The sequence below is a fragment of the Phyllosticta citribraziliensis genome (assembly GCF_038025025.1).
Source record: "Phyllosticta citribraziliensis strain CPC 17464 chromosome Unknown J3D65scaffold_11, whole genome shotgun sequence".
NCBI classification, from domain to species: domain Eukaryota; kingdom Fungi; phylum Ascomycota; class Dothideomycetes; order Botryosphaeriales; family Phyllostictaceae; genus Phyllosticta; species Phyllosticta citribraziliensis.
In genome coordinates, this window is record NW_027117348.1 from 934,293 (window position 1) to 955,540 (window position 21,248).

The 21,248-nt window shown below is 55.9% G+C and overlaps 7 protein-coding genes across 7 annotated transcripts; 3 read left to right on the forward strand and 4 right to left on the reverse strand.

Moving 5' to 3' along the window:
- Positions 1-309: 309 nt before the first annotated feature.
- Positions 310-3,272, forward strand: J3D65DRAFT_606179 (Rho-GTPase-activating protein 8; the record flags this gene model as incomplete). The annotated part of the gene is made up of 6 exons (XM_066798426.1): positions 310-355; positions 415-596; positions 659-1,820; positions 1,869-1,964; positions 2,020-2,205; positions 2,257-3,272. 6 exons carry the CDS (start codon positions 310-312, stop codon positions 3,270-3,272), a joined length of 2,688 nt encoding a protein of 895 aa, XP_066651900.1.
- Positions 3,273-4,335: 1,063 nt separating this feature from the next.
- Positions 4,336-6,929, reverse strand: J3D65DRAFT_636172 (uncharacterized protein). The gene is made up of 9 exons (XM_066801379.1): positions 6,721-6,929; positions 6,637-6,669; positions 6,521-6,547; positions 6,359-6,454; positions 6,248-6,274; positions 6,099-6,179; positions 5,620-6,027; positions 5,460-5,527; positions 4,336-5,312 (listed from the first exon to the last, which is right to left on the reverse strand). The coding sequence occupies exons 1-9, from the start codon at positions 6,722-6,724 to the stop codon at positions 4,698-4,700; spliced, it is 1,359 nt and encodes a 452-aa protein (XP_066651901.1). The 5' UTR covers positions 6,725-6,929; the 3' UTR covers positions 4,336-4,697.
- A 1,076-nt stretch (positions 6,930-8,005) lies between these two features.
- J3D65DRAFT_670855 (N-acetyltransferase B complex non catalytic subunit-domain-containing protein) lies at positions 8,006-10,904 on the reverse strand (the record flags this gene model as incomplete). Its single annotated transcript, XM_066803340.1, has 4 exons — positions 8,006-8,829; positions 8,884-9,896; positions 9,949-10,463; positions 10,518-10,904. 4 exons carry the CDS (start codon positions 10,902-10,904, stop codon positions 8,006-8,008), a joined length of 2,739 nt encoding a protein of 912 aa, XP_066651902.1.
- An 834-nt stretch (positions 10,905-11,738) lies between these two features.
- J3D65DRAFT_670856 (uncharacterized protein) lies at positions 11,739-12,104 on the reverse strand (the record flags this gene model as incomplete). The annotated part of the gene is made up of 2 exons (XM_066803341.1): positions 11,739-11,907; positions 12,040-12,104. 2 exons carry the CDS (start codon positions 12,102-12,104, stop codon positions 11,739-11,741), a joined length of 234 nt encoding a protein of 77 aa, XP_066651903.1.
- Positions 12,105-12,647: 543 nt separating this feature from the next.
- On the reverse strand, positions 12,648-13,610 carry J3D65DRAFT_97748 (uncharacterized protein). The gene has a single exon (XM_066804303.1). The coding sequence runs from the start codon at positions 13,517-13,519 to the stop codon at positions 12,914-12,916; it is 606 nt and encodes a 201-aa protein (XP_066651904.1). The 5' UTR covers positions 13,520-13,610; the 3' UTR covers positions 12,648-12,913.
- J3D65DRAFT_636187 (uncharacterized protein) lies at positions 13,380-15,452 on the forward strand. Its single transcript, XM_066801380.1, has 4 exons — positions 13,380-13,692; positions 13,827-14,184; positions 14,239-14,605; positions 14,657-15,452. The coding sequence occupies exons 2-4, from the start codon at positions 13,835-13,837 to the stop codon at positions 15,101-15,103; spliced, it is 1,164 nt and encodes a 387-aa protein (XP_066651905.1). The 5' UTR covers positions 13,380-13,692; positions 13,827-13,834; the 3' UTR covers positions 15,104-15,452.
- Positions 15,453-16,459: 1,007 nt separating this feature from the next.
- On the forward strand, positions 16,460-20,016 carry J3D65DRAFT_558850 (uncharacterized protein; the record flags this gene model as incomplete). Its single annotated transcript, XM_066797384.1, has 3 exons — positions 16,460-16,621; positions 16,680-16,799; positions 16,849-20,016. The coding sequence occupies 3 exons, from the start codon at positions 16,460-16,462 to the stop codon at positions 20,014-20,016; spliced, it is 3,450 nt and encodes a 1,149-aa protein (XP_066651906.1).
- Positions 20,017-21,248: the final 1,232 nt, after the last annotated feature.

Sequence of the window (21,248 nt, forward strand, 5' to 3'; positions counted from 1 at the left end):
CTGACATGGCTCGTAAAGTTCCCGCAGGCGCAGGCGCAGGTAGCGTAGCGTCGTCCAGAGCCAGAGAGGGATTCGGTCCCTTGTTTCTTCTGCCCGCTGCAACACAACCCCTAACTTAAACATCCATACCTTGTACGCTGCAGCTGCTGCTTCTCCTCCTCGACCTCCCTCTCGTCGCTCGCCCGTCCGCCCTCCTCACCACCGCCTTCTCCTCCTCCTCCTCCGTCCCCGACCCCGACTCCACTGCTCTCGGATCCCTTCTCCTTTGCTCGATCCCTGCACCCTCTCCGCAGCGGACGCCAGCCCTCCATGTCTGGCTTCGCAAACTCCTTCTGGTCTGGCGACTATGCCGGAGGTGCGTCGCGCTCCTCGTCTGTTTCACCACGCCTCTTCACACTCTAACAAAATTTCCAGGCCTGGGCGTCCTCTTCGGCAAGCTCCAGCAGGGCGTCCAAGAGAATGAGCAGGTCCTCACCATAGCTCGCATGCGCGCCGACGCCGAGGAAACATACGCTGGCAAGCTCGCAGAAATCGGCCCCGTCACCGACCGCTTCCAAGGAGGCTTTTCTCGCGATGACGGCGCCAGTGTGCGCAAGGTCTGAAGCTTCCACTCGGTCCACCTCGAGCCTCGTATTTCTCGGCGCTAACTCCTTTGCAGGCATACGAAGGTGTGCGCAGCGAAATGGACCAGGCTTCCCAGAGTCACAGGAAAATCGCATCCAACATCCGGGAGCTGGTCATAAATCCATTCGGCCGCTGGTGCGAGGCGCATGCTGGACGCGTCCAAAACTCTCAAGACGACCTCCAGTCGCGCATCAAGCTCCACGACAAGCAGGCCGAGGCTGTAAGGAAGTTCCGGTCGCAGTACTACAACAAATGCCGCCTGGTGGAAGATTTGGAGGAGGAGGACAAGCTCGCATTTCAAGATCCCCGGAGCGAGACGGTTCAGAGTCCCAAGAAGATTCCCACCCTCAAGCTCTCGGAGCCAGAGGAGGAGGACGATGAACCGGTCGAGATCGGCGATGAGGTCTACCAGCCCGATCAGGTGAAAAAGATACTCACCCACATGCTCGAGAATATCAAGCTTGGCGAACACAAGCTTCCCATCATCGGAACATACCAAAATGTCGCTTCGGGCTCTGACATTACCGAATATTTCCAGAAGCACATGGGCGCTTCCAGCGTGAGCTACGCCGAGAGGATCGGTCAGGATCTGATCAACAACGGATTCTTGAGGCACATTGGCGCCGTCGGCAACACGTTTGCCAACAGCTCTAAGATGCAGTACCAATTCCGCCCTAGAGTCTTTAAGTTGACCGGCGTGCCGGAGAAGAAGAAGGAACTGGAAAGGGTCTCCTCCGTCATGTCCAACGACAGCGGCAACTTGGCCGCCGACTCTCCCACGAGCGCCATGGGCGAGTACCTTGCCGGGTGGAACCCTCTCAACAACCAAAGGCCCAACGAGACTCCTTCGGAAAAGCTTCGCCGCGAAGCGCGCGAGGCTGACGACCGCTACAAGGCTGCGGTCAAAAAATTGGACTTTTTGCGCTGCAACTTGGAAGAGGCCATCATGGAGCATCTCAAGTTCATGGAGCGCTGCGAGCTGGACCGCCTCAAGGCCATCAAGGCTGTCATTCTGGATCTCTCTGGTGCCATCAGCAATGTCATCCCCGCGCTCCAAAGCACTGTGGACAACATGATGTTATTCCAGGAGACCATTCAGCCCCTCGGAGATCTGCGCTATCTCTTGGAGAATTACCGTACTGGTCATTTCGTGCCCAGGGTACTTACGTACGAAAACTACTACAACAACGTGGACGGTAAGACAACAGAGAGCTGATAAATTTCTTTTGCTGATTGGTGACTAGAACAAACGTTTGGCGTTGACATTGAGGCGCGGGCGAGATCAGACAGGAAACGCGTGCCCATTGTCGTGACCACCATCCTCACTTTCCTCGATAACCGTAAGGAACTCATCAGACCAAGACGTGATTGAAGACCAGTTGCTAATGTTTGCAGACTACCCGGATCTCGAGGGAGATGAAGCGCGTCGTGGTATCTGGCTTGTTGATGTTCCTCTTGCAGCCACCCACAAGCTTCGTGCCGAAATCAACACCGGCAAGCCCATTCCCCATGAAGTCCTCGAGCAGTATGAGATACCCATTGTCGCCAGCGTTTTGAAATTGTACCTTCTAGAGCTACCTGGTACGCCGGCCCTGAAGTTCGCGAGACGTTCACTGGACTAATGTCTACTAGATTCGCTCGTCTCCTCCCACGTTTACGAAATTGTCAAGACCATTTACAGCACGACTGCGCCAGCAACGAGCGAGGATGCTCGTATTTCCGTCATTCAATCGACTTTGGGCCAATTGCGCCTGGCAAACATCGCTACGCTCGATGCTATCGTCACCCACTTTGTTCGTCTCATTGAGCTCACCTCGGCAGATGAGCCCTATGTCGCCACTCTTGCCAACACGTTGGCTCCGTGCATTTTGCGCCCGCGCCAGGAGAATTCGCTCACCATGAACGAGCGCTACAGCTATCGCCTAATCCGCGACCTCTTGGCCCACAAGGATGCCATCTTCGGGGAACTGAAGCGTGCGTCGGCTCTGGCACACAGCAACTCCGGGGCCTCGAGGCCGCGGGCGATTAGCACCGATGAGAGCAACCGCCGTCTGGCCATGGAGGAACGGGCTAGGGCCATTGCCAACCGTAGCCGCGCCTCTAGCCCTGCCCCAAGTCCGAGAGCACATCATCGGCGCGATCGAAGTTCAGCAGCAGAGACGCGATTCCCAATCGCTCCCAGCCAAGCCAGTCCGACTGAGCGTCGTCGGACCCAAACGAGAGAGTCTCTTGACGTCCCAGGCAGCGCCGAGAGTTCGCCCGTTCTCAATGACGGCGTCGCTCCAAAGCCGCAGCCAGCGGCAATCGCAACAACGAACGGCACCCCCACGTCCACTGCCAGTTCCAATTCGAATCGCGACAGCACGTCCACCACAGTCTCCATCCCCAACCGCGACTCGATCACCTCGGACGCCTCTTCCACGCCTACCAGTGCGACTGTCGAGAAACGTAACTCCTTCGGCCGCTCTTCCATCGCCTCCGCTAGCAGATTTCCCCGAGGAAAGACTGGAGCCCTGGCAAGACAAAGCCTGATCACCAACAAGCGTGACAGTGTGGGCAGCTTGCGTGGCGACGACGCGGAGGCGTCCACGCCCGTGGAGGAGAAGCCTCGGGGTGTCGAGTTGGTTGACAAGCCTATGGATGATTGAGAAGTAGGAGCGGACCTGTGAGCTAATGAGCGTTGTTCACTGTGCATGAGAATACCAGATTCGTTGTTTCGTTGGTTAGGTAGGTCGGCTGGCACATACATGCAGTGACGAGCGGAGGAAAATGATACGGTGTGTAGTTTTTGCAATGCGGTACTACGGACGCATGGACAGGGAGACGGACCGAACAGACGGATGCGCCTATGACAACAGCGATGACTAGATGACTAGTACAGGACAGACAGATTTCGCTTCTGGTCGGTAGTCGGGCAGGCATCTTTTTTCCCATTACTATCTCACTACTTTCCCCTTCTTCTCCTTACCATTCTTCAGTCACCGAGCCACCATCACGAGCGGATGGATGGCATTTCGTGTGTACAATTGATTCATTACATTTCCCTCCCCCGATCTCTCACCTTCCCCACGCTTGTCATTTTGCGCCAACTCGGCGCAGAGGAACGAATGGATGAACGATCGACTTTGACTTCATGGCAGCCAGGAAGAAGGAATGCTTGGCTATAGCTGTCATCTAGTTACCCCAAGTAGACTGATAGGAGCTCTTTTCAAAGTCTTGCTTTCCTTCAGAAGTTGCGGCTGACAAGGGCAGCAAGGCCATGTACGATACTCTGCCCTTCACGCTCAGGGTTAAGTGATCCTTTACTCGATGAACTCCCCGAGCCAAAGCTTTTTGCGCAAAGCTTTTGCGTATACGGAGACCGCCACTATAGGGAAAGGAGACGCACGCCCTATAAACCCGTGGATAGTCACTGGGAAGCACTCTCATCCCACAGAGCCAGAGCAGGCTGCTAGAATAAAAATGGGTAGCATTCAATCATGTCGGGTGGAGAGAAGAAGCATTTGAGGTGCACAATTAAAGTACTAGTGAGTAAGTAATCTCCCGTCCATCGAGAAACAGGAATAAGAAACGTTGACCTGTCAACGTCTACATGATGCAGTAGCACTCAGGCTTTGCATAACATCCACATGCAGAGCTGCATGCCAAAATCAAAGAAAAGCGTAAACGAACCTGCACAAATCAAGCCACAGGCTGGAATAGATATGGGGAGCGAAGTTTGATTTGTAGCTACCACGAATTTTCCGACTTTCCTCGTGGGCGAATTTCCTGAACTGGAGTACTATTCGCCACGCCACACCACACGAACTGCCGTTGCTTCATCGATGATTGAAGAAAGAAGCACAAAGGAAAGCAGACCGGGTATCCTCCCGAGTTGTAGAGAAGAGCAGAGGTGACTTGAAGTCAACCGACCATGACCGAATGGAGGAATGCAAGCCGCAAGCCTCATGAGTTGCAAAAAGAGCAAGGTGAATGGAAAAAACCCCCGACCATATCCGGGTTCGAGAGTGGGGAGGAGGGCTCTGAGCAGTCGTCGTGAGCCTTTGAATGCTCCTTCTGATCAGTCACCACTTTTAGTTCTCCTTCTTGTCGTCCTGGTCCTGGTTCTGGACCTGAACCTGATGCTGGACATCGTCGTCGCCAGCTCCGCCGTCATGATTATCGTCAGCGCCGGAGCGCTCTCCCTTCTGGCCGTTGAGCTCGCCCAGAACGCCCGTGTCAAGCTCTTCGGGGTGAGCATCGCCGATGGAAACTTGCTTCAGACGTTGCGTAAACTTGGAATCGGCACGCGTCTTCTTCTTGTCGGCAGCATCCTCTTCATCGGTGAGGTAGTAAATGCCGTCGGGGTCGTCGTCAGGATACTTGCGAGTCGGGGCGGGACGACGCTCGAGGATGACGCCCGGGTTCATTGGGTCCATGTCTACGTTGGAAGCCGGCGTAGACAAGGACGAGTCCGTAGTGTCCCAATCCGATGGACCAGCCGAGGTGCCCGCCGTGTATTTTCCGCCGTGGCCATCCATGTTGTCCGTAAACACGTCGTCGGGGTGGTGACTGTTCTCGTTGGCGTCGTCGTTGTTGACGCTCGGGGACGGCTGGTCCTCAGAGGGCTGCTCAGAGGTGTTGGAAGAGTTTTCGTCGGTAGGTTCGTTCGAGATCTCGTTCTTTGGGTTGACTGGAGACTTGTTCCACTGCGATGAAGATTGTCTTAGTATCTGTTCGAAGCAGAGAGAGCCATGAGGAGTAAATCGCACAGATTGACAAGAAAGGGTGAGTTGTAAGGTGACGGTGGAGAGTGTGGAAGAGGGTGGAAAATATAACACGGCGGCAGAACTTACCATAGCACCCAACGCCTTCTGCTGGTCACGGAACTCCAGGTCCTGGACCGACTCGCGATGCTCGCGGACTGTGTGCTCATGTCAGCCTCAGGCACCCAGAACACGCCGAAGACATCATTGGTCTTCATCCATCCTGTCGAGCGCTCAACCTTGCACTTACAGAATGCGAACATGAGCTGCTGGACAGTCATGCCCTTTCCCTTTCCTTTGGACACGGGGCCAGGCTTCTTGACGCCGGCTGCGAACTTCACCTCCTTCTTCTCGACACTGTCTGTCTTTGAGGATCTCAGCGCCGACTTGATAGGGCTAACAGCGTTGCGGATCGCAATGCGGCGGTCGCGAGCCCGCTTGTCACGGGCACTCAAGACAGGGGAGACTGGGGTCACAGGTCTGGCTATCTTCTTCTTCCGAGGGGGAGGGGTGCTCACAGGACGTCCAACAAGTGCGCGCAGACCCGGACGGCCACGTCCACGGGTCACCGGTCCAGAGCTCGAGGTAGCCTCGGGGCTGGCGGGCTCAGGGCTGGCGGGCTCGGCGGGAGTGGCTTCAATGTCCTTGTCCTCCTTCCCTGGACGTATGTCAGTCACTTGATGGGATTGTACTTCTTTGAAGAGTGCAAGAGCAAAGGTGCAGACTCACTAGGTCTTCCCCTCTTCCTGACAGGCGGAGAGCTGACGGAGGCAGAAGTACGGGCATTTGCCTTCGGACGAGCGGGGGAATCTGTGGCGAGGTTGATTGAGCGTCACGAAAGCCATGAAAGAGCTAGGAATTCGAAGGGCATGGCTCACCATCGCGCTTGCGACGAGTCGTGCCAACTGTGAGAGGATTTAGCAAGCTGAAAGCTTCACGGCGGATGCAGAAGAAGCGCGAAGAGTGAAGGAGCCAAGGAGCCGACTTACCAGGTCTACCTCTCTTCCTCACAGCCGGAAAGCTACGAGTGACACGGCTGCGAGTGACACGACCGCGAACGCTCGCCGCGGGAGCATCAGGGGAATCTGCGATGTGAGGTCAATCAGCGACAAAGACGCGAAAGAGCTAGGGAATCGCTGGATGTGGCTTACCGCTGCGCCTGCGATTGGTCCTGGTGACTATCAGGGAAGTCAGCAAGGAATCTGATTGCTTCGCGGTCGAGGTTGAAGAGGCCCGACAGAGCAAAAAGTGAAGGCGGGCGACTTACCCTTGTAGTTGACGGGATCGAGGCGGCGGAGCCCTGCTTGCCTGTCAGCTCAATGCGTCTTCTCACCATCAGATCGCAGCATACTCATGATTGCTCAGTGGATTGTCTGTCAATCCTGGAGGGTGGTGAGGATGGAGGTGCGTGGTTTGGTTGTGGTTGCGAAGAGTACGGGGCTGGGGTTTTGAGTCGTGAGGTCGTGACGCGAGCGAGCGAGGGCGCCGCGACGCCCCAGCTTCTTGATGCCTCGCAGCCCCGAGTCCAGATACACAGCCGCACGAAAGCGTGGACCGGCTTGCGCCTTTGTGTGGATTAGCCCCGTGTTCTTCCTTCCAAGCAAACGGGGCAGGCACAAGACAGAAGCTTGAAGAGCAACCGCTTCAACTTCAACGTGGTGAGAGCATGCACCTGGGAACGGGAACAGCTCAGAGCTCTCTCATTTGGACCGACAGGAAAACACCACTGAGTCCCGAGCTCTTTTCTGCACTGCTTCATTCAGGGATGCGCGGATGCTGACTGACCACGGAGGCAGACCAACTTTTACCTTTGAAGCACCCCAGCTGCGCCTCTCGTTCATGGCCACCAAGGAAAGCAAACGGGACGAGAAACCTTTGGAGGACGGACAGGCAACGACAGACGGCTCTGACAAGAACACGGGTTATTTTGGACAAAGGAAGTCCACCACTCAAAAGACGCATGAGCGCGACTCGACAATTCGAGTACTGGCGCGGGTCGAAGAGGAAACCTCTGCCCGAGACCCCTACAAGATTAAAGACGGACATAGAAGCTAGAACATTCAATGGCTACGTCAGACTAGGGAGTGCTTCCTCGAGGGGCAGCTGCCCTTGCGGGAACTGACACCAAAGGTCGCTCGCTCTTCACGGAAGAGGCGATGTTGGATTGGAAAGAGCGCGAACACTACAGGGCCTTGCCTTGGATCAGCAAAGTGGGAGCAAAGCAAGAACAACGAAAGTCGACTTACGTCTTCGAAGAGGATATTCAAGCTGACGATGGCTATTGGGAGCGGAAGATTGTCAGAGCTCTCCTACGTTGGCAGTGCGGACAGGAAAACACCAAGGGGCCTCCGGAAAGGATCAAAATATTAGAATAAGGATTCACAAAGACCGGATTGCTCACGAGCTTCTATGAATTTAGCCTCGCATGTCCTCAGATGGGGAGATTAGCCAGAAACCCTTGCAAAGGCCGCCTCGAAAGTAATTCGATTTTTCCATTTCCCACTAGCTCCAGCCCCCGAAGCCATAGTCTATTTTCCCGATGAACCTGTTTTGGGATGCCGAATCGACATGTTTTTGTCGTCTTCTCCGAAGCCACACGCCACACCATGCAAGTCAAGCCCCACGATCCCACGATCTCAATTGAGCTTCGCGCTCAAGACACCATCCAGGGAGTCGTGGGCGCCATTGATAGCAATGTCTAGCACACGATCAGTCAGGCCCTGCCATTCAACACCGAGCCTTTCTGCCAGAAGCGCGCCCGTGTTCCCACTGGAAAAGCGTGTGGCAAGATCGTCGTGTGCGCCGTCGCTGAGCCTGTTCTTCCAGTCGAATGCTCTTTGTCTTACTTGTCCGAAGATGTCTTGCGCGACAGTCTTCAGGGGCGAGAGCTCCTTGACTGGGATGTTGCGTTGCCAGGGCTGATGCTTGAGCTTTTGCAAACGGGTAGCCGTGTCGCAGAGACGCGATGTTGCCTGCAGCAGCTCTATCGTGAGGAAGAGGGTTTGAATGTGATTGATGAAAGGGAGGAAGCCTTTGGGCTTGTCCTTGATTGACACGTCTTGGAGTGTCGAAAAAAGGGCGTGCTCAGACAGCCAGGATTTGAGAGCTTCAATGTCCGCCGGGGTCGATTCGAGGTCTTCACCGAAGAGAACTTTGCTGGCAAGAGTACGCAGCTTTTCCCAACCGGGAATGAGCGAACGCTCGGCCGGTGTGAGTTGCGCGAGGTCTTCTTCGCTCGGGCTGTTGACAAGGCGCTCGAGCTTTTCGGTCTTCAGACGCTGGTTCTCAGGGGCCGAGATGACGGCGCAAGTCTCATCAATAAGGAGGTGCAGTGCGAGCCAGTACTTGCCGGGAGGAGGTCCAGAGGCAAGATACTCTTCGAAGCCGGGTGACTGGGAATGCTCATAGCTCCACATGCGCCTAGTGTCACGGTTGTCTTCCAAAGACTCGAGGTCATCGTCTAAGAGGCACAATGTTAGTATGCTGTTTTTCCAAAAAAGACAATAAGACTCACCGAGCAGCTCCGTAAATGAATCCGAAACGTGCTCGCCTCGGACCCTTTCAATCCTTCGGCGCTCGAGGACCCAGATCTTGTTGTTCAAGCTCTTCGTCAACGCCTTCTTGAGCTCTGCGATCTCCAGTAGTCTATCATACTGCAGAGTGTCCATGTCTGCGCCAATAAAGGCTTGCAATGTATTGGTGATTTTCTGACTTGTCTGCAGAATCCTGTCAAGTAACGCGTTGGGGTCCAGCCAGCTTCCGACTCCAGTCTTTGATCGATAATGGAAGGGGTGGATTACTGAGATTCTTGTGAACATGAGGTGTGCGAGGGTCTCCATGAGAATTTCTTTGATCTTGAGACCCTCCCACGTACTCATGCCTTCGCGGAAGTTGCCAACATAGGAGAGAAGGCGTGTGTGAAAGAGCTGCGCCTTACGACTGTCCCCGCGCGCTTGCAAAAGCTTCGAAGTGACTGCCAGAGCCTGAAGGAGATAGACCTGTGAAGCCTCAAGGTGGTAGAGACGGACAAGCACCATAGCCGCCAGGGCACACGCGTCTTCGAAGGCAAAGTCTTCTTTGCCGGCAGCCTCTGCCTGGAGATCGACAGCAGCCCTAAGTACTTCTTCCAGAATTTCATTGGAAGGGGCATTGCCTTTGGAAACACGAAGAAAATAGTCGGCCTTGATCGCGTTTGCCTTGGTCCGCAGTTTGCGAGCTTCAGCCTTGCGATCTGTGCCGTCTCCTAGCTGTGACTGCTCGGTTGTGAATTGATGGCAGAAGTCCAGGAACTTGGCTTGATGATCTTCATTCAGATCCTCAACGTATGGGCTTATGTCCTCAAAGCATATTTGCTCCTTGGCAAAAACGGACCAATACGTGCAGATATTCTCGAACTTTTCAGCCTGGCTTTGGGCGCTCACGCCGACCTTGGGCAAAAGCTGAACTCGAAGAGTCACCTCGTCATGTTGGTCATGTATCGAATCGACCATGTTTGTCAAGGACTGCTTGGCCGTAGCATCCGATGCACTGGAAGACGTTAAATCTCTTCGCTTTCAACCACCAAAATAGCAGTACATACCTCTTGAGCAGTTCTCGATAAGCAAGATGGAGTCCCCTCCAAAGCGAGTAGTCGTGGAGCCAGAGAGAATAGGAAGTCTTGGACGCCTCGTCGGGCTTGTGTGTTTGCTTTAAAGATCCTGAACAAAAGTCCCAAAGTTCTTGCCACATTCCAGCAGCCTCCAGAACTTCGAGTTTGATTCTCACGAAACCCAGATCACAGACCACAAGGGGCGAGAAGATGCCCACCTTGGGGTGGTCGAGAATCTCCAGGACTTCCTTGTACAGCTTTTGCTTTGCGTAAACCTGCAGCAGGAGGCGAAGTTCTCGGCGCGTCGTAACAGCATCCGCTGACTTGTCTCCAGCCATTGCCTTGTCAATCGCCATCTTGAGAGTCCTCCTGGCAAGCATGCTCATGAGGGTGGCTGTCTTGGGGTCTTTGGGCTGCAGCGTCTCGGCGGCGAGCTGCTGGACTGCTGGGACCGCGAAACAGTACCACTCATTCTTAGGGTTCTTATTCTTCAAAGTGACAATTGCCTGAAATGAGGACGTCAGCTTGCTCCAAACAGCATGCGAACAGGGGATACGTACGAGTTGTGCGTCGTCCCAAGCGTCGACGGCCGCGGCCGACTCAAACCACGTGATGAGAATGTCGTCGGATCCCGTGGCCTTGAATGCATTCTGCCACAGCTTGTTTCTCCTTGGCCCTGTGCCCGGCTTCTCGCACAGCCGCAAGTGGATGGCACGCAACAATTCGACATCGATGATGGCGGGCTGCGAGTCACACAGCGCCTCTAGTTGTTGAAAAGCCTCGTCATCACGGGCAAACTTGAGGTAGACGGCAGCCTTCCAGAAGAGCAGATAAGGGTCCTTGGGCTTCTTCTGCAGCTTCTTTTCGCATTCTTTGAGGGCCTGCTTGATATTTGATCCGGAGTAGAGGACCTTATCGTTGATGGCGTGCACGCTCAAAGAGGCCATGGCGGAGTCGAGCGTGACGGCGAGCGGCACCAGCCGAGGACAAGGAGGTCTGCGCGATCGACTCAAGGGACCAGCAACAAGGAGGCACAGGAAGGCGAAGAGTGGATATGGCTGGAATGGACTCCAGGGCAGATGCGCAGCCAGGGCTAGCTCGGGATGAGGTTGGGTACTAGGAACCAACAGATTCAAGCTGCGCTGCGGTAGCGAAGAAATCCCGAGGCTGTGGGTCATCACCTACAGTATACGACCTACGCCCTACATCACCTACTGTACAGCATAGCATCCACGCGCGCCATTGCCGTCTTTGCTACTTGCATGCGACAGGCCTTATCTGATGCACTTGTCGCCTTGTCCAACCCCACAACACCGGGATACGGGTAGGGATGCGCGTCGGACAAGCCTGCGCCACGCTGTGCCGTCCATGTTGGCCTCCAGATGATCTGCCCAGGCGCTGCTGCTGATCATCCAGCTGTCATCCACATGGCGGTTGGACCCAAGGGCCCTCCCATTGGCACATGCAAGGATATCTCTCCTACATGTAGATAAAGGAAGAACCGTTTGCTGTGCATGCGCGCCTCCAAACCCTCGTGTACATGTTTCCCCCCGTCATTTTTTTTAAACGCCAACCAATCATTTTGTCAATCATTCAACTACCAAGAACAAGGCGTCTATCCCGACTTGGACTTTTTCCGTGCCTCCATCTGTGTGTGGGAAATGCTTTAGCCCGAGTGCCGCTATCCGGGGAGCTATCCGCGCGATAGTCATTGTCGCCGGGGGAGATCACGTACCCATTGCTTTTTGCAATCGCGGTAGGCCCTAGAGTTCAGAGCGCTATCAGTACCGAATCATGGCGCGCGGTATGCGATTGACGCTGCTAGGCGAAGCTTGGGAATCCAGGGCGACGTACTGGAAGTAGTCGCGGCAGAGGTCGCGATCACCGCCGTTGCGATGGAGACACCTGATACTGCGCGTCGCAGCGTCCTGGCACGGGTCGTAGTATTCGCTAAGAGATTTGCTGGGGTTGAGGCGGCGGCGTCAGTACGGTAGGGTAGGGTAGGGTAGGGTAGGTGATACGTAGTCGCGCGCAGTAGGGCCGGGCCGCCGGACAGGGCAGGGGAGGGAGAGGATGGCGTACTTGTTGAATTTGGCGGCCGTCTTGTCGGTCCAAGGGTTCTCGTTGTTGTCTTGGTCGCCAGCCATGGTGGACGTAATGCAATTGTTGATGTCAGAGAGGCGCATCCATCAATGGGAATTGGGCGGGTGGGCGGTAGGCGGCGGCAGTAAGGTAAGGTAATGACGGGTATGGCCCGTGCAGATTGACTAAGCGCCCATATTGAGGCTGGCTGGGTTCCTTCTGTTCTCCCGCTCCACTCGCATCCGTCACTCAGGTCAGGTCGCCCTGCCTGCATGTGGTCTCTCGCCTGCACTGCGACGTGAGTGGACCAAACCCCGTCATGATCCGCCACTTTGCCTTGTCTACCGAGTCCAGCTTCGAGGGGTAAGCCTGCTCGCGGCCGCCTTGTGGTCAACCATTTGTTTCCAGACTCACACCGGTCGTTGTCAAGCTCTTCTTCGCTGTCATGGCACGCGACTAGACTGATAAGCCTTTTTCGAGAAATCGAGGGATGGATGCAATCGCAAAAGCCCGCGCTCTCTGGCTGGCTGCCCGACCGGCTGCAAAGCCGACCGTGACCGCTGCCGGATCAAGTGCTCCGTCGCGGGGAACCCACCTAAACACTTCGCCTGGCAGCATTATTCTGCTCGAGCTGCAGCCGGGCACACTACATGCCATCAATCACCATCGACATGGTGGCAACGACAGCGTCCTTCGTCGACGGCGTCTACTGTATACCGACTTCGCAAGGACTGCGGCCGTGGCTGGCAGGGGCTTGCTTTGGCACCGGTCCAATCTCAGCTCCATCATCATCAGGGCCTCTTCCCGATTTGGATAACATTTCCATGTCTAGTCCACGACTGCTTTTGCAACGCTCCGTCATGCCCTCGCGGTCCTAGCCCTCCACACTCGCCGTCGCCAGCCTCCACTTTTCCGCTGTCGATGAGACTCGCGGCTGCTGGGATTCGTCCTTTTCCTTGACTAACGCCTTGCCCTCTGGTATGCTTGTTCGAGGCCCTCGGTGCTGCTGCTTGACGTGGGCCGTCGTCGGCCTTCCTGGAATAGAAGTCAATTCCCTCGCAGGGACATGGCGTCTTGGTGCTGCCCGGGGCCACGCCTTCGGTTCCGTGGCAGCAGGGAAATCCACTCCAAGCCCGTTATCCTGCCCCGGCCCATGCCTCCATCCACACCGTCGATGCTTCGCGATAACGTATCCATGATAACGCACATGCCAATTGCGCCCCGTGGTACCACCGCGACACAATGGGAAGCTCTGCGAATTCGCTTCATCATTTGGCGACCCATGATAGTGCTCCATCCATCGAGGTCGATCTCTCGTAGCAATCGCCGTTGGCAAGGGGGGATCCTGAGTCGCGCCTGGGTTCTCGCCGCCTGGGCCAGCACATGCCTGTCGTTTTCTTCCTGGCTGTGTTCCATCGTCTTGATGAAGCCTTGATGGATATAAAGTCGCTTCGCTTCGTCCACCTGCTACCATCAGCATCCCATCTTGCTTTGATCAAGAACCAGAGTCCTTGAACTCGTGTGACCCTCATCATCACCGTCCCAGACGCTGTCCACCTTGTGTTGCAACCCCTCGAGCCCTTGGACATACTCCCTTGGTGTTGAGCCCGCCACCCTATCCGACCTCAGCTCTTGCGCAATTTGTAAAACCAGGTAGGTGTTGACCCGGCAAATCCTTGCTAGCCTCAGTATGGGCATGCGGCTCTGTCCGCTCCATGCTCTTGCTTAGACGGATTTTCCCCCTGACTCGACTCGTAGTGGCGGTGGTGTTGACGTGGATCTTGCAGAAATAAAAATGGCCGCCGTAGCAACGCAGTCCATCTCCCTCCCTCCCCGTCCCAACTTCAAGCCCATCATCCAGAATGTGGCTGCCGAGAAGGCCCCCGAGCAAAAGACCATGGGCTCAGATTTCCAGCCGGAAAAGCACTTGGCGTACAAGGAAAAGGCCGAGGTCATCATGATGAAGGACATTGGATACCCCGAAGACCGCGGCGTGTCCCCGGTCGCAGTGTCCAAGCCATTCCCGCTCTTCTCCCAGGAAGCTATCCACGAAATGAGAGGCGAAATCTTCCAAAAGGAAGTCATGGAAAACTGCAGCTACAGCAGTAACATTGCAGCCTGCCAGCTCAGGGGCTACGTCCCGAAGTGAGTATCATCTCGGCTTGTTTGTGTCAACTTCTTCTGACGAATTTTTTTCAGGTACGCCCCCTTTACATATGACGCTTGGACTCATCCCGAGACCCTCAAAATCATCTCTGATGTTGCTGGAGTTGAGCTCGAGCCCGTCATGGATCTCGAGATTGCCCACATCAACTTCTCGGTCAAGTCCGAAGAGCAAACCTCGAAGGAGCTCGATGTCATCAACAAGCAGAAGCGTTTCTACGCCGACGACGAGGGTATTGCTGGCTGCCCCTGGGAAGACGACAAGCCCATCGTTGGCTGGCACACCGACAGCTACCCCTTCGTCTGCGTCCTCATGCTCAGCGACTGCACCAACATGGTTGGAGGTGAGACGGCTCTTCGGACCGCCACCGGCGATGTGATGAAGGTTCGCGGACCGACCATGGTAAGTCGCTTCAGCTCCACGAATGGCGCAACGAGCTAACAATTTCGTCAGGGCTGTGCTGCCATTCTCCAGGGCCGCTACATCACCCACCAGGCCCTCCGAGCGCTCGGTGCGCAGGAGCGCATCACGGCCGTCACGTCTTTCCGCCCTCGGAATCCTTTCCAGCGTGATGACAGCGTTCTGAACACGGTCCGCCCGATCTCAGACCTCTCTGTCCTCTACCGGGGATTCGCAGAGTACCGACTGGCAATGGTCGAGGAGCGGGTCCGAGCACAACTCAAGGAGGTCCGCGAGAGGCACCGGACGGCCAAGAAGTTTGATACCAGGACCTTCAAGAAGTTCCTGGGCGAACAGATTGCCTTCCTCCAGCACATGCAAAACGAGATTGTCCAGGACGAGGATGTCCAGGTCGGCTTCATCGAGGAGATTGATTACCCAGACGTCAAGGTCGGCGCGGATGAGGAGGATCCAGCCAGCAAGCGGCTCCGTACCGAGTAGGTGCGCGGGTGGTAGCTGGAACTCAGCTGCTAGCCAGAGCCATTTTTGCATCTTCTAGGCACGCAGCTTGTAATTTTTTGATGAGTCACGCAGCGTTTCGGTTTTTTGCGGCATTCGAGATTGCAGATTTTGTGAGGAGAGTCCGGCCGGTCATTTTGTCGCGCCTGGCATGAATTGCATCGGGCTCGAGAGAAGGTTTTTGTTGCGCTGGCGCTTCCTCCGTTCTGTTGCTTTTGGCGCTGCTTTGGCGTTTGGTCGCTTTTGGGGATTTTTCTTCTTGCATCCTCCACAAGCAGAACACTCTTAGATAGCATGGTAATCACCAACTGAATCAAAGTTCTGACTGTAGAAGACTGATCTCGAGAGGAAATTGGTAGCACCAGAGTTGATTCTTGAGACCACTGCGTACTCGGCTCGAACAAGCTGCATCTGCACACCTCTCTCCGCGCCCCGACACCCTAGCTCTTTCCAAGTCCAGTGGCAAACTGATTTCGAATAGAAAGAAGAAAGTGAAAGATTGGCAAGCAAGTCGGGCCCTGGAAGGTGTGAGTTGGAACGTACGTGTTCTGGCAAACGCCATGGTGCATCGAAAGGCGGGGCGCACGAGCGCAGGTCATGATTGAAAGTGGGCGAGAGCGTCAACGGAGGCAGCTTGTTTGTCGGCAGAGTCCGACAGGCTGGCGCGGCCATGCAGGATGATGATCCGAACAACGTGGTTTGATGGAAACGCAACGAGAGCGAAGGATGGCAGCTTCAAGGTGATGAAGAGGTTGAGGACGCCATGCGGGAGCGCGAGGTGGATGACGGCGAGGATTCGAGGGCGGATGGACGAGTGGAGCGGAGTCGATGGCGAAGGGGCCGGGGGGGGGGAGAGGGGAGCGGCGGATAGAAAAGAGGGCGAGAGAGAGGTGAGGGGACATGACTGGGGTGCTGGTCGACGGAGTGGTTGGCGCATCAGTCAGCAGACGTCTTGTGCTTGCATCCATGCCAGACCACACCTACAGTACACCACCGACTTACCTTAGACCTTACCTTACCTTACCGAAACCTTGTGCATGCCTGCAGCCGCACCCAAGCCAAGCTCCACGGCCGTCGCTCACCTCACTCCAGGAGCCTCTTCTCTGGGTTTCCAGCGCGCCGTCACTCCAAACGTCGAGCGTCGTTGCCTCTGCCGGCTTCATGCTCTCCGCCAGGCACAGGTAGTCCACCACCACCACCACCACCACCACCCGCGACTCCCTTGACGCCCGAATGGACCTGCCCCCGGGCTTCTCGAGACCCACCCGCCAGAAAACTCCCACCTCCTCGTCCAACGCCCCCGCTACCTCGTCCTCATCTCTGCCAAACTCTCGAGACATGGCTCCTCACCGGCAACCATCGGTCCCGGCCGCCAAAGCTTCCAGGGCTTCTCGCTCCTTGGCCCACGACAAAACTCTGCACCCGTCAAGCAAGGACAGCCTCAAGTCAACCTCCAGCAAAAAGCTCGAAGAAGCACCCAAGGTGGACAAGAATGAAGAGGTGATGCTGCGGCAAGCCCGCCTCACCACGTCTCGCGCTAACCTCGAGCAACCTACAGATGTTGACATCCCTCAAATCCGACTTTGACAGCCTGCGCTCTCTCATCACCTGCAAAATCTGTGACCGGCTGCTCTACGAGCCCTACGTCATCTCATGCGGCCATACCTACTGCTACAGCGTCTGTGAATCTCAGACCCTTGCAAACACGCGCGCTGACTTGTTCATAGTGTCTCTGTACCTGGTTCGTCAGCAACAGAAATCGCAAGACATGCCCCGACTGCAGAAGCGTCGTGGCTCATCCGCCAGCACCTGCCTATCTCATCCGCGAGATGACCTCTGTATTCATCAATCGGACGGAGCTCCTCCCCACCGGCGAGACAGAGGACCAGCACAAGCAGTGGCAAAAAGAAGAGGCGGACATTGTGCAAGCAGACAAGAGCAACAATGATGCCCAATCCGGCGGCCTCTTCAAGGGATGCTTCAAGGCTCGCCCCGACGCCGGCCTGCGCGTGGTTCGCGATCAGATGGACGGTGTTGACCGATGCCCAATGTGCGCGTGGGAACTGGTCGACCGGGAATGTTCACAGTGTGGCCTCCAGTTTGACGAGACTGGTGCTCTCACTTGGGACAACAGCTTCACAGGCTTCAGCGACATGGATGAGACGTCTGAGCACGATACATTTTCCGAACACCTGAGCGACGACATTGACGCCGGATCTGAGGACTCGGCCATGGGCCTTGAAGAAGACGATGACATGGACGACATGCCCAACGAATACGAAGACGAGAACGGCTTTGCCGACAACTATAACCTGCAGCGATGGATGCTAGCTCATGAGATGGGACGCCCACAGGTGTTCGGCTTTGGTGCACCGCGTCGCCGAGCTACTCACAGTGCTGCTGGCAGCACCAGAAGATCATACAGCGCTAGCGTTGCCTCCGACATGGTTTCGGAAGACACTGAAATGGGCACGCTTGAGGAGGAAGACGAGGACGAGGACGACGGGTCTTCGATGCACAGTTTCATCGATGATGGAGAGCCAGGGTTGCCTAGCTCGTCTCGAGCATCTGCATCCATTGCAAGCCAAACGCCAACTCCGCCTTCTAATCGACATGCAGAACGCAGACGACGCGTGGTTGCGTCCGAGTCTTCGTCCAATGCATCCAACTCGGTTGAAGAACTTGACGAGGATGATGAAGTCGACGACGAAGGACCCATTACACATGGCAGAAGGCGAACGATGTTCCAGGGGCGAAGTGTGTTCCAGGCGGTCCAGCCACGCAGGGCTCGGGCGCGCGTCGCGCCGTCCACTTCTTCCGTTGGCGATGACTCGATTGACGGAGAATACGACGAAGAAGCCACGCAACATCTTCTCCGAGAAGCTGGATGGTCCCCGCTTGAGCCGGAGGATCAAGACGATGAGATGGAGGAGGATGATGATGACGATAGCGATGGTGGAAGAACGACTGTTGGGTGGGCGCCGATTGCGAATTCTGTTGAACGATCACGGGCCGGAGGTTCTCTAACACCTACTGCAGATAGACCGAACGTGGCGATTCGACCGCCATCTCGCGCTGGGAACCCTCGATTTCTTGATGGCTCCAGGGGCCTACGTCGACGGAGCTCGGTTCTTTCAGGAGCCTCGGGAGCCAACTACGAAGATGGTGAAGCTGATGACGATGACTCCGACATCGACAGGGGAGACGACGGCAGTATGAGGTCTCCAGTCGTGAGAACTCGAAGTTCCCGTTTGCGCCTGCGGGGTGGAGGAGCTGCGGGCAACGCTCGTCCTCCGAGTAGTGCTTTTTCTGGCAATGCAGTTGACCAAGAAAGCGAGGGAGATTCAGATGAGACAGCCGGTCCAGGCGCCCGCAGTCGGCGCTTTCGTGGCCATCGACAAGAATACGACCCACGGATCAGTTATTTCTTCGCTCAACACATGGCTGAGCTCCGTGATATCGATATCGAGCGCCAAGACGCAGTGCTAGGTCATCTTAATGAGCTGCGTGCTACGACTCCCGTCGCACGCCCTCGGACAGTCAACAGGAACCGGAACTCTGCATATGCATCTCAACATCAAGCTCTATCCAATAGCGCTTTGCCACCCTTGTCACCCCCAGCGAATGTTCCTGCTAGACTTCGTACGCCATCAAATCATAATTCGTCTGGTGGCTCGTCTGCTGCAATTTCGCCGCGGCTGGGACGTAGTAATGGTCCTTCGAGCCAGGCGACCTTTGCTTCTGCAGAGTCTAGCATCTACGGCCAGCGCCGGAATCCCACGCCATCCTCAGCGGCTAGTGGTGCAACAGCAGCCGACGCCCCTGTTCAAGTGCAAAGCTTCATAGACGGTTCGCACACCTGGTCCAACAGTAATTCGACAGATGCAAGTGACCGCCCGCTCAGTAGGACAAGCACATCCAGCAGCCGACGCAGCTCTGGATCATACCAGGGACCGATATCACCAGGTCTCAACTTCGCAGCGCGCTTGGCGCAAACGCGGAATCCCTTCAATCCGTACATGACTCTGGGCCCGCGACCTCGTCAATCGAACCAGCGACTCCGTGAACAGTCTTCTACAGCTACTCTTCGTCCCCGTCAGTCTCAGCGCGGCCTTCGCCAACAACCATCCCATGCCAATGTCCGAGATGCGAATGCGCCGGTCCAGCATGTCCGCCAGCAATCCTCGCGTGTGAATTTAAGATCGCAGCCCTCCCAGCATCGTCTCTCATCCCAGCCGTCCTCCCGCGCCCTCCGAAATGCGAACATCAGCAGCATGCACCAATCCAACGGCTCAACCACGAGCATCGGCTCAAACGGCTCAACATCGGGACGCTCGAGACTCACAGAAGAAGAACGACTCAGCCGCGCGCGAGAGCTCGTCATTAGCCGCCAGCAGGCCCTCAGCACTGGCACCAACCCGTTCACTGCTGGTCGCGGTCGTGGCAGGCCACCTACCCAGGACGCGACGAGTAGCACAGCAACATCCAGCTCTTCAAGTCAGTACAGCGTTGAAACTGTACCTTCGCGAGCTGCCGCGATGCCCAGGCCTGTGTATGCGTCTGGATCAGGGACAGCGCCGGCGCAGACTTTGACGCAACAGCAACAAGGTTTGGCTTCGACTGCTGGCTACCGACCAACGCCGGCGCGGCGTGTGATCCACAGGAATGCCGAGCCGGTCACGACTGGACAGCCAGGAGGCGGAGGCGCGATTGGCTCTGGCAGTGGGATCAATTCTGTGCGGACGCGAGGCCAGCCAGTATCAGGGGTAGTAGCGCCAACTTACAGCTTTGACAACGGTCAGGGACATGGGGGTGGCTCCGCAAGGGCAGGTTCCGTTGCGTCCTCGTCAGTGTCAAGTGCTATTACGGCCGGTGGCGAAGCGGGGAGGTATTGAGGGGATGGCGGTTGTAGCTGCCGTGAATTGTGCGGTTGGTTGAAGCTAGCGTGGCTGTTTCTCACGTTTTCCTTATTCGTCTCTATCGTCTTTTACTTTCCTCTTCTGCAATGCACTTTCATCATCTTCTTTTGGGGCTGCAATTTAAATTGCGCTCGAGTCGTTAGCTTAGGAGGCTGAGCTGTTTCTGTTACGGAATCACGAATGGGTCTGGGTCATGACAGCAAGGGACTGGGGCATGGAGGGACAATGGTTTTGGGGCAGGTAAGGATGCCCTAGGGAACTCACGGATCACGAAAATGATGATGGATGGCACTGCGAACGAACAAGATGACGGAGTAAAACATGGCATTGAAGACTCAACCAAACGGGTGGCGTTGGTGGATATGGTCGAGAAGCAGCAAATGGAAGAACCAAGACAAGTGATGAGCGGACGAGGAGAGGTGCGTGTCCAGGGCACAGTCAATTAGAAAGACGTAGTAGATGCATCAAATGACAGACCGGTTAAGCCGTCTTCTCCGCTCTCTGCGATCAGCTACCTACACTATGTCGTTGCACGCGGTCACCCGGAATCCATGGCGCCCGTGATGAAGTCGAACCTTCAAAATTTGCCGTTCCACACTTCGTGCCTTCTACCTGGGCATGCGCTTATTGTGGAATATACGCACGCCTCCAAACTTGGGCATCTGCCTGTCAGTGACGGCCGCTCCTCCTCTAGAGCGGGTGCGTCGAATGGCGCCAGGGGCCAGCTAACTACCTATCGTACCTGGACTAACATACTGAGAGGATAACAGTTTTTGTTGCGCTCCTGTCTGACGGCACACCAAGGTATGGTATGGTAGTTAGCTTGTCACGTTATGGTAGGCCAGTCCTCAGTCCAAGGCGCTGCTCGGCAGAAAAATCAGCCCTAATGACAATGGCCTGATGCCTACTTACCAATTTACTATGCAAAGCTTGCCCTCTTTGTATCCATTCGCTTCTGTTAGCTCAGCTCGGGTTAAGGTAGGGATCCGCCTGTCCGCGCGGACGTCGCAGCCGCCGGTGGGACAATACAGTTAGTTAGTCTGTTCCTCGAGTACATACCTAGTAGTGCGGCGGCGCCTGATGCCTAAACGGGAAGGCATGGGCAGGGAGGAGGGCATTTAGTTTTAGTCGAGGCTATTCGAGACGGGGATGGGTTGCCTTTTGTGGGGGGTAGGTGCCGTGACGGGGAGGTCCCGTCTCGTGGCGTC

Excerpts from the sequence above, each read along its gene's own strand:
- J3D65DRAFT_636187 (XM_066801380.1), top strand. The coding sequence starts at position 13,835 with ATGGCCGCCGTAGCAACGCAGTCCATCTCCCTCCCTCCCCGTCCCAAC. Across the intron at positions 14,185-14,238 it reads CTCAGGGGCTACGTCCCGAA|GTACGCCCCCTTTACATATG; the intron begins GTGAGTATCATC and ends AATTTTTTTCAG. Across the intron at positions 14,606-14,656 it reads AGGTTCGCGGACCGACCATG|GGCTGTGCTGCCATTCTCCA; the intron begins GTAAGTCGCTTC and ends CAATTTCGTCAG.
- J3D65DRAFT_97748 (XM_066804303.1), bottom strand. The coding sequence starts at position 13,519 with ATGCTGATGGTAGCAGGTGGACGAAGCGAAGCGACTTTATATCCATCA.
- J3D65DRAFT_636172 (XM_066801379.1), bottom strand. Across the intron at positions 6,548-6,636 it reads CGATCCCGTCAACTACAAGG|TCACCAGGACCAATCGCAGG; the intron begins GTAAGTCGCCCG and ends CTTCCCTGATAG. Across the intron at positions 5,528-5,619 it reads GCAGCTCATGTTCGCATTCT|TCCGCGAGCATCGCGAGTCG; the intron begins GTAAGTGCAAGG and ends ATGAGCACACAG.